Here is an 11,626-nt window from a genome sequence, read left to right on the forward strand (position 1 = left end):
GTGGTCAGGAGCTCAAGAGGGCCGAGGAAGGACTTTGCACGACGGAGGATTCCCAGTCGGCGACTGGCTTTTGAGGCAAGGTTGGAAATGTGACTTTCCCAGGAAAGGTCATGGCAGATAGTGAGACCCAGAAGCTTGAAAGAAAAGACTTCTTCCAGAGGATTGTTGAGAAAGTGGATGGGGGGGTTTTGTAAACGGTCCTTTCGAAGAGACATAGTGAGAGTGTGAGATTTGTCTGGATTGAAAGACATGTTCCACGTGTTGGACCAGTTTGTGATTTTATCCAGATCTGCAGTGAGCGAAGAAGCTGCTCCTTGCCGGTCTGAGGGATGACAGATGGTACGGCAGAGGGTTGAGTCATCGGCAAAGAGAAATAGAGGATTTTCCAGAGAGTCCGAGAGATCATTGATGAAAACCAGAAAAAGAACAGGGCCCAGAACGCTACCTTGAGGAACTCCAGCCTGCACAGGAAGAGGGGATGAAAGAACTCCATTTAGGGCCACACGTTGACTGCGACAGGAGAGGAAGTCTGCGAGCCATGAGTGGAGATGGCCTTGAATACCATGGGCAGAGAGTTTGGTGAGTAGGGCAGGGTGCCAGACTGTGTCAAAAGCACGTGATATGTCCAGGGATACGGCTCGGATTTCCTGTCTGGCATTGAGGACCTCCATCCATTGATGGGAGAGCAGTAGCAGCATATCTAGGGTAGAGTGACCTGGTCTGAAACCAAATTGATGATTGGAAATCAAGCCATTGGAGAAGAGGAAGGATTTCATGTCTGAAGCGATGATGGATTCCATAACCTTGCTGATGATTGGGAGAAGGCTGATTGGTCTATAGTTACAGGGATCTGTTTTTGCACCTTTTTTATGCAGGGCAGTGATGTTAGCAGATTTCCAAGCAGATGGCAGATGACCTTGGGAAAATGAGAGGGTGAATAGAACAGAGAGAGGGTGAGCAAGAGCAGAAGAGCAGGCTTTGAGGACACGTGGGCTGATGCCGTCTGGACCGGTTGCAGAATCTGACTCGAGGTTTGAAAGCAAGCTCTCCACCTTGTCAGGAGAAAAGGATACAGAGTCCAGGGACAGTTGGGTGCGACTGGGTAAAGTGGGTAGAGATAGTGATGGGTTTGGGACACAAGATTTAGCTGCAAACACCGAGTTTCTACACTTGGGAAAGGAATTGGATCTATCAGAGGAATTGATGGCAAAATTAGAAATGTTTATTTGCTAACTGTAAGTAACAAAGTCCGTCACATCAAAAGTCAATGATTTAAGATGTCATGTATTCTGCGGAAATAGAGTGGAAATAGAGAGCCATCAACTGCTACTATATAGAGATTGTCTGAAGAAGCATGCACAATGGGGCCAATTATCAGGTGTCTCCATAAAGACCCCCAAACATCCAGCCCATTTGGGCCAAAGGGAGCGCCAGGAGAAGCGACGAACTGTCTTGTTCACACTCCACTTCATTCTTTGCTCGCCATGTAAAGAACCAAGTCGACCACATGGTTGCAGTCGCCAAATTCGTTGTCATACCTGGGAAAGGTGAAAGGGCGAATATAAACAATTAAATTCCTTCACTCAACCATGACATTTACAAGTACAATATCACAGGGTAGGAATTGGATCCCCCAACAAGGAACAACCAAACTGATCTGGAATTGGTCTCAGTAAGGTCTAGTGCATTATAACCATCATCCTGTGGTGCATGTTAAAGTGGTTTGGAATGCCCATTTCCATGAACATCATTGTCTCGACGCTAGAGTCGGCATGGGGATCTTCCAGCCCCAGAGATGATATTTTGATCAGAATTTTATGGAGATACTAGATCAACACTCGGTAGTGCGCATACCTCCACCAGGCTAAACAGCTTGCGTTTTGTATAGGCCGGATCTGGATCCGAACCTGAACTAAAATCGAATCCATTCGTCCTTGCCATACTTGCCATCTCATCAAGTTGAGATAATATCATGAGGAATCGATATCTGCAATATGAAAGCTAAATGCTCAACGGTTTTCGAAATATCGCGGACACAATTTATGTGCGTGGACAGATTATAATTGGTCAGTCGGACGGAGCTCATTTTAATGTCCCATCTCCGAACTTGTCGGGTGGAAGGGTGGGGGACAAGTTAAGAATAGCAACCAGTATTCGACCACTCCCCCAATGTGTACACTCTCATCAAAAGGAAGCAATCTCTAAAATCACATGAGGTAAGTTACTTTAAGGGTTGACAAGATGTCTAAGAGGTATTACACCCACTCTCGCCTCTAAGCTGTTGAACCTGGGTTTGAATCCCGACCGAGCTATAAACCGTCACTTGGTGTTTCACAGGCATGATGATTAATCAATGTGTGTGCCATCCCTCTGATGGATGTTAAATGGGAATCCCGTCTGCCAGCATTCGTTGGTGGACGTTAAAGATCGCATGGTGTCATTCATGAACTTCTGGAGGATTGTTAAGAAAGTAGATGTGGAGGTGGAAGTGGGTGGAGGGTTGACAGACGGTCCTTTCGGAAGGAAATAGTGTGAGTGTGAGATTTGTCAGGATTGAAATATATACTCCAAGTATTTGATGGGCTTGTGATTTTGAAGAGGCTGCAGCCTGCCTATCTGAAAAATGAGGGATGTCATGGCAGAGGGTGGACATCAGCAAATATATAAAGGGGATTTTCCAGATAGTTAGATAATTTATGAACATCACGAATAGGACCTGACCCAGAACACTGCTTTGGAGGCACTACAGCCTTGACAGGGAAAGGAAATGAAAGGATTCCGGTAAAAGCCACTCATTGACTACGACATTGGAGGAAGTCAGTAAGCCATATGTGGCGTTAGCCTTGGATGCCATCTGCAGAGAGGTTGGAGAGAAAACCTTAAATAAATCGAAGGAAAAACCTTAAATTATTCTCTGAAACTGCTTAATTGATATTGATTGGTTAAGCGGTTTCAGAGAATAATTTTAGGTTTCCTTCGATCCAATATAGCTTCCAAACCACGTGATTGATGAAGTCAATTTTAGCTCGCCTGTTCGAAGAACAGAGAGCTATAGCAATACCCCCGGCGTGAGCGTGAGCGTGAGCGTGAGCGTGAGCGTCAGCATCAGCGTGAGCATGAAAATGTTAAAGTTTTTGGTGCAAGTTATTTTTTCCTTTCTCATGTTTTTATCTACCACATTATTTTTTATATGCCTGATATATATATATATATATATATATATATATATATATATATATATATATATATATATATATATATATATATATATATATATATATATATATATATATATATATATATATATATATATATATATATATATATATATATATATATATATATATATATATATATATATATATATATATATATATATATATATATATATATATATATATATCGGGGCGTATTATGTGATACCAGTCGTCCGTCCGTCCGTCTGTCTGTCTGTCCGTCCGTTCCTGTCCGCACTCTAACTCCCAAAGTTTTCAACTTTCACGTTTCATATTTGGTACATAGGTACAGACTGTGGAGACGGTGTGTCGCGACATACGTTCGTCATCTAAAGTGGTTGCCATGGCAACCAGGATGCTGTTTTACATGTAGTAGCACAATTCTGTATATACCTTCTTGTCCGGGTGTACATTGTGCTCACTTGCGCTCTTGTTACTGATTAAAATATACAAATACATATATTGCTTTAAAATTATTTGGATCAGACTTCACTGTAATGCTTTATTAAAAACATTAATTATTATACGAGTCTTTTAAAAACGATAAATGCATAAACAGGCGAGCATTGGGTGACTTTGACACCAACTCTGGTTTTTCTAAAACTAGACCTCCCATGGGTAGGCAATCACATTGGTTAGAATGTCTGCTCCTCGTCTTGGATGTCGGTGTTTCAAATCCTGGCTAAGTCATACCAAACAGCTTATGAATGGAACATGCTGCTTCCTTGCTTGACGTTCAGCATTTAAAAGGATAAGAAGACGGACGACTCCTATAGATGATCACCAATGGGGAGGAGGAAATTCCCCGCTGAGTATGGTGAGAAAGGCGGTGCCATTGTTGGGGAGTAGCTGGTACTGAGAGTGCCCTGGGAAGTGGCGGCACTTTCACCAAGCTCAGTGGCGGCACTTTCACCAAGCTCAGTGGCGGTATTTGTCTCATCTAATGGTCCTGTGTTATGTCTTGTGTATTAGTCTGTATCCATGTCTGTAAGATGTGTGTGCAGCAGCTCTACTACAAGCCTTAGATCCTGTAAAATTAAAATAAAATAAACACCCCAAAAAAATAAAAGCGCGAAATTGCCCCAACCCAAGCAAAACAATGCATTGAAGATACCGACCCATGTGGATTCGGGATGACTTTGCCAGTGCCCTGAGCAGCACCAGTCGATAATGGAGGGAAGTTCTGGTCTGCACCATACAAGTGTCTCGAAAGGTCACTGTTTGGCCCATCCACAGTGTTCTGGGTGGCAGTGTATAAGGAGGTGCTTGGGAAAGAAAAAGAAATGTTAGGATTGCGTCACAAAACAGAGAATCTAAGCAATGCATGCCGATGCACGACTAAGGCAGCCTTCTTACCTGATGATGGTGAGCGACGGATCATATTTTTCATGGTTAACCCCCATCACAAACATGGGTGCATCGGAAGATGGGGCTGAGATGATGATTCGTTTCGCACCACCCTTCAGGTGAGCCTGCACAAGGTGTGCACGACAGGTGCATCACATTTCAGGGTTTGTGGACACACAAGACATGAGGCCGAGTGTGCGGAGTGTTACGTACAGCTGCCTTGTCCTTTGTTGTAAAAATTCTGGATGACTCGATTACATATTGTGCGCCAGTGCTGCCCCACATGATGTTGGCAGGGTCATGCCTACATGCCAGAACAGACCCAACATGTGGTCAGAAAAAAATAATGGCTCAAGACCAAAAGACCAAGTTCCTCCCACCACACAGGTGATGGGAGAACACGTGAACAATCTCAACCCTCCTCTCCTCCCCCACTTCAAGAAGATGGCAAATTGATCCCATTTACAGCAAGACAAGCAAATGATCACTGCACATAACCAGCACTCACTCATGGAATACTGTGATTTGATGTCCATTTATGATGAGATGGTCTCCATCCGCTTCGACCTCCCCCTTCCACTTGCCATGTGTCGATTGATATTTGAACATGTACACCTGACATGCACACGTGCACATGTACACACACACACACACACACACACACACACACACACACACACACACACACACACACACACACACACACACACACACACACACACACAATCTGAGCATGGGGTCACAGTTTCAAATCTCACAATTTGACCCATAATCATTTGCTGTAGCACAAACTTTGTCCAGCACGCAAGGTCCACCATATATAATGAGAAATATTTGCCATGTTCAAATTGTATGTGTATTTGGAGAAGGACAGCCAAACCCCACGGCGCTGTGAACAATACGGTATGAAGATGATCAAAATGGCACGACAAGACAGCAAGTGTGTGAAAAGTCCGTTTTCATACCATGTGCTTGAGCTCAATGAAGGGGTCATTAATGGCCACAACCTGCACCTTTCCATTCAAAATGGCAGCCCGGGTCACCTGCTGACCAATGTGACCAAACCTGCAAGGAAACACACAATAGGCAACTTCAAAGCGCATCCACAAAATGGACTGATCACGTACCATGATAGACACAAACCTTGGAGGTCTTCGATGAAGGCTGGACTTTGATGAAAGGGATGCGAGATGATTGCAATGCCCGTGTGTGTGTGTGTGTGTGTGTGTGTGTGTGTGTGTGTGTGTGTGTGTGTGTGTGTGTGTGTGTGTGTGTGTGTGTGTGTGTGTGTGTGTGTGTCATTGATTGGTATCTCCATAATTCTGATTTCAGAAGGTGGAACAGAGTCCTCCCAAGACTCAAAGTATCCTCCTTCGTTTCGGTGAAGGATCAGGTTTCATGAGGGAGGTTGTGAGGTTGTGTTACTCTCAGCGTTTTGTTCCGACGGCTCTTTTCAGGATTGTCACCGAGTCCTGGACAGCCTCCAACTGTATTTCATTCGTGATGTTCCCCGGGATGGTTTGTAGAATATTTGTGAGATTCTGCTTTTTTTATCATTCCCATTGCTACAATTATCACTGGTACAATTTTGGAATTCTTCAGCTTCTGGGATATTTCACTTCATTTTTGAGGTTTTGATATTTGGTCGTTTTCTTGATTTCTGCATTATTTAAACCAAAATCACTGGGAACTGCAACCTCGAATTAGCAATGTCTTCTTTCCCTTTTTTCTATCTGAGTCCTATATCCGGTCGCAGCGCTTTGTTTCCCATGTTCACGGTTCATGGGATCATCAGATCATACGTGAACATTATGTTCTTGTTTTCAATGATCGCTTTTGGTTCATGTTTCCATGAGTTTTGTGGAACTGGGAGATTGAAATTTCTGCAGATGTGCCAGTGGATTACTCTGCATACCTTGTTGTGCCTTTGTGGACACACCTGTTCTGACATGTTTTTAACATCCCAATAGGAGGTGACTCATGCTGTGTTTCTACCTTGCAAAACCTACACTTGTCCGATTGGCTCAGTCCTGCTATCTTTTTAAAGACAGCTCTTGGGCATTTATAACGATTCATTCTCCGTCCCAATTGAGCTGCCCTCTTCTTAGCCATTCCATTGATCCTTCTTTGCCTATCTCTAATCTGTCTAACTCTTCTTTATATTTCTCTGCTCTTTCATCGTTATCCCAGTTGTCACGATATATTTGTTTGTATTTCATCTTCTATTTTTCTTTCGTCTTTTTAACAATTGTTGGGGCTGCATTTGTTGCTGTTTCAGTTTGGTTCATGACATCTTCTATTCACACCTGTTGTTGGAAGTTTTTTTGCAAGATGAGTGATAGATACCCTTTCTGGTTTGTTGTGTTCATGCTTGTGTACAAATTGTATTCGGTAGTCTCTTGACAATTTCACGTACTCTGCTAATCCTACAGCCATTGCTCTGGGCACTTGATTGAGTTCCATTAGGCCAGCAGCTCCTTCTTTCCTCGCCAGGTACATTCTCAGGATGCACTGATTTTTGTAGAACATTTTGTGGATAGTTAGGAGTTTCCTTCTTTTGATATCTAGTTTTCTGATTTCTGCTTGTGGCTAGTTTACTATTCTGCAGCTGTATTGGAACACTGGTACTGCAAGTTGGTTTATGGCTTTGATTTTGTTCTTTGGGGAAAGGTAACTTTTCAGGATCCAACCTCGTTCTATGCAGGTATTCGTTGGTAATTGTTTTGTGCATTTTTGTGACATATTTTGTGGCCCTCTTCTCCTCCAAGGTATTTGTAACATCCTTCATTGTCTAGCTCCTGTATTGTGTCAAGGTCGATTTTTAGGTAGTCTGTTTTTGTTGGTGTACAATGTACGAATGTGCACTTGGCACACCTATCTAGGCCAAACTCCATTTGGATGTCGTTAGATTACTGTTTCACTAATTTCTGTTGTTCTGCCAATTTTTCATCATTCGATGCAAAGAGTTTAAAATCATCCATGTACAGTAGATGCGTCACCTTTCTTGTTTGTTTGGATGTTATTTTATTGGTAGTTAGGGTGTATCGTGTTCTTGCTCATTGATGAGGTCACTTCGTGGATCCACAGCAATGCAAGACACGAAAAGGGGGGGGGGGGGGAAGGCTGTCTCCTTGACAAAATCCCACGTCGTATCTTGACTCCTGGTATTTCAAACTTTCTTTCACAGTGCAGCAGGATTAGTGTGGTATTCCATAGATCCACGGCATTCTCAATCAGATCGATTATATTTGTGGATTTATCTTGTACATTTGCGTGCACTTCATCATCCATGAATGTGGGACACGGTCAAAAGCTTTTTTTTTATCGTCTACCCAGGCTGTGGACAATTTGGTTCTTCTCGTGTTGCAGTTTTTGAATATGGCCTTGTTTAGTAGTAAGTGGTCTATTGTTCCATAACATCCTCTCTTGCATCTCTTCTGTTCTGCCTCTCGGCCTCCTTGTTGTGTTCGGTGGTGGTACATTGTTTCTGTGATGATTCTTGTTAAAAGTTTGCACGTTGTTGGTTGGATAGGTTACTGGCTGGTATTTGTGAGATAGTTTATTTATTTATTTTAAATGGTTAAGCACTGCAAAAAACAAAAACAGTGCCCACTTGTACCATGAAAGCACAGAGTTGGGTTTGTTCAGATTTTGGGAGAAGGAAGGTGTTACCTTCTGTGAGCCATTCAGCCATTTCCTGATCCCCATGGAAAAATTAATTGACTGTTTGAGCGTATTGAACGTGGAGAGCATCAAATTGCTTTAGCCAGAAGTTTGGGATACCATCTGGGCCAGGGCTTTTGAAATTTGCCATCTTTGCAAGTTGTTTTCATCTTTCCTGCATCAATTATTACTGGGCACATTTCCTTGAGCTGTTGCATCTTCTCCTCCAGGTTTCGGATCCATTCCACCTCCTTTATTGTGTTCTTTTCAATCTTCATAAATTTATTTCCAGAATTTTTCCAGTTCATCTTTTTCAGGAGGGGATGACACATTCTGCTTCCGTTTCCCTGGTTCAAGGGAGAATATTTTTGGGTTGTTTTCAAACATCTGACCTTGTTTTCTCCTGCTGTTAGTCTTTGCTATTTTTCTGGCTATCATTTCTATTTTCAGTTTTTTTTTAATCAACCAATTCCTCTTGGTCATTGTCTTAAATTTTTGATTTTATTTATTATTTTTTTTGATTGTCCTCTTTAGTTTTGGGCTTTCATTTTTGTCTTTGGAATTGCTGAATCTGTCCTGTCTCCTCTCTGAGCATCTCCCTCTGTCTCTCGAGTCTTTGCTTCCATGGTGGTGCTTGGGTTTTATTTGTGAAACCTGTTCTGTTATTGTAGTGTTTTGGTGTTACTTTTCCTCAATAAGTAGTTCTGCTGCAAAACTCACAATGTTTATTTCTTTTTGGGGGTGGAGAGGGGCTGATTTTGGTAATATATATTTTAAACATTTGTTTGTTCAGCTACTTTGTGTTTTTGTGCATTTGTTATGCAGTCAAATTATTCATGGTCTTTCTTCAGTTGATGTCATTCTCACCTCCTCTATCTTATTACCAGATCCTCTTCCAGATCATGTTGTTCCTGTGTGTGTGTGTGTGTGTGTGTGTGTGTGTGTGTGTGTGTGTGTGTGTGTGTGTGTGTGTGTGTGTGTGTGTGTGTGTGTGTGTGTGTGTGTGTGTGTGTGTGTGTGTGTGTGTGTGTATTTTTGCTTTAAAAATGATTTTCGCTGCAATCGCTTGTCCGATCAATGCAAAACTTTTAACATAGGAGGGACTCCTCATGGAGAATAGTTTATTACTGACTCTGATGTCAGGAGTCACATGGTATGGCAGCTATATTGGATTACACACACACACACACAAGCATTTAAAGGCCATTTTCCCCGCTAAAGCAGGGGTTAGCCTTGCGGGCCCCATGACAATCTTCTCCACTTTACCCTGTTTTCTGCATCTCCCCTTCTTAATCCCCTTGCCCACATTTCCTCTTCCACCACATTTAGCGAAGTTTTTCTCGGTCTTCCCCGTCCTCTACTTCCGACTACACTCATTTCCAACACTCCTCTCACCCAGTCACTTTCATCCTTCCTCAACACATGACCCAACCATCTCAACCTGTTTCTCTTCACAACCTCCATCACAGACTCTATTCCCATCATCTTCCGCAAGTCATCATTTGTCTTCCTCTCTCTCAACCATACTCCACACATCCACCGAACCATTCGCATTTCCACCCTTTCCAGCCTTTGTTGCTGCTCCATGTTCAGTACCCATGTCTCACTCCCATAAATCATCGTACTCCTCACACATGAAGCATACACCTTTCCCTTCAGCTTCAACGACACTCCCCTCTTTGTCAGCACGCCACTCAGTTCCCGAAACTTCTTCCATGCACATCACACTCTAGCAACCGTCGAAGAGTCTGATCCACCTTCTCCATTCAGCATGTCTCCGAGATAGCAAAATGTTTTCACCCCTTCCAGCTTCACACCATCTCCAAGATCCAACTCAACAATTCCTTCATCTGCTGCTCCCTCGATGCACACCTTACACTTGAATGTAGCTGCCACACTGGTTAATGACCCTCTCACCCCACTACATTTTCGATGAACCCATTCAGCACACATTGTACACTGAATGGAGTTCACTCCGACACCCTTCCTGCACACAGCACACGGCCATTTCCCAGTCCTTCCCACCTCACCACATGCTTTACCACTTGCCATCACCTTCGTCTTTCTGATATTCACCTTCAAACCTTTTGCCTCCATACATTCCTTCCATTTGTTCATCTACTCCTTCAGTCCATCCATACTCTCTGCAATCAACACCAGATCATCTGCATACAGCAGCTCCCACGGTAAACCCTCCTTTACCCTCCGAGCCAGCACCTCCATCACAACTACAAATAGAAGTGGACTTAGTACCGACCCCTGGTGCACTCCTACCCTCACCTCAAACTCACCACTGTTCCCATCCTTCGTCCTTACAGCTGTGCGTGCTCTCTCGTACATGGCCATCACTACTCTGATCAACCATTCCTCCACTCCTAACTTCCTCAATGCCCATGCCATTACTTCGCGTGGGACCCTATCAAATGCTTTCTCCAGATCAACAAACCCAAAAAACAACTTCTTCCTCTTCTCCATGTACTTCTCCTGCAACTGCCTTACAATAAAAATTGCATCTGTCGTTCCTCTTCCTGGCATAAATCCAAACTGCATTTCATCAACGGCTCAGGATTCAGGTAGAAATGAAAATGCTCATGGCAGACGAGAGCAGAGTTTACCTGAGTATGAAGCACCATCAGAAGTTCTTGGTTTAATACTGTGATGTCCACGGGACTTGAACAGTCCCGCCAACGTAGAATGAGCCGAAACGATGGAGGCGGTTTATTTATCTATAACCCAAACAAGGCGGTTCTAATCGCTCTACCGCAAACGGGACGAGGAAGGTGGCACGAGTCACTTTTCACTGAGTTGATGATGTTTATTTGTTTTTATTATTAACCAGAAATAACAAGACTCGGCAAGAAGAGGGATCCGGGGCGATTCGACGGGATGGTGTGGGATCGGGCGTGGGGAAAACACAGACAATTCCAATGAATATACAATTCTCAAACCCTCTAAGGTGCCAAGTACGTACACACACACACACACACACACACACACACACACACACACACACACACACACACACACACACGCACACACGCGCACACACGCGCACACACACGCACACACGCACACACACGCACACACACGCACACACACGCACACACACACGCACACACACACGCACACACACACGCAAAACGTAGCTACTTCTGGTGGTCAGGCTGGACCGTGGTGTGGACGCAACTGTCCCTGGATCAGCGTCGGACGAGCTGGCCTTGCTCTCGTCAGGGGGGGCAGGAGAAACCGTGGTGCTGTCGACCTCCTGGTCTTGGCCCAAGTCCGCTCACCGCCGCCAGGGAACCAGTTCTGGTGCCAAATTGCGAGCAGGAGAGGAAGGCAGGTCCGCCCGCCGTTCGACCCCGTACTCCGAGTCAGCA

The 11,626-nt window shown here is 43.9% G+C and overlaps 1 protein-coding gene across 1 annotated transcript in view; it reads right to left on the bottom strand.

Annotated features, from left to right (window-relative positions):
- Positions 1-845: 845 nt before the first annotated feature.
- Positions 846-11,626, bottom strand: part of LOC147016436 (glyceraldehyde-3-phosphate dehydrogenase-like) — an 11,790-nt gene continuing 1,009 nt past the window's right edge. The window contains exons 2-7 of the mRNA XM_085845102.1: positions 5,549-5,648; positions 5,092-5,198; positions 4,797-4,887; positions 4,593-4,708; positions 4,355-4,501; positions 846-1,538 (exon numbers count right to left, since the gene is read on the bottom strand). Coding sequence (XP_085701228.1) covers positions 1,469-1,538; positions 4,355-4,501; positions 4,593-4,708; positions 4,797-4,887; positions 5,092-5,198; positions 5,549-5,648 — 631 coding nt within the window. The 3' untranslated portion in view covers positions 846-1,468. The remainder of the gene's footprint in view (positions 1,539-4,354; positions 4,502-4,592; positions 4,709-4,796; positions 4,888-5,091; positions 5,199-5,548; positions 5,649-11,626) is intronic.

The sequence above is a fragment of the Eptatretus burgeri genome, chromosome 11, assembly GCF_056783735.1.
Source record: "Eptatretus burgeri isolate ZD-2024b chromosome 11, Ebu_testis_v1, whole genome shotgun sequence".
Lineage (NCBI taxonomy): Eukaryota > Metazoa > Chordata > Myxini > Myxiniformes > Myxinidae > Eptatretus > Eptatretus burgeri.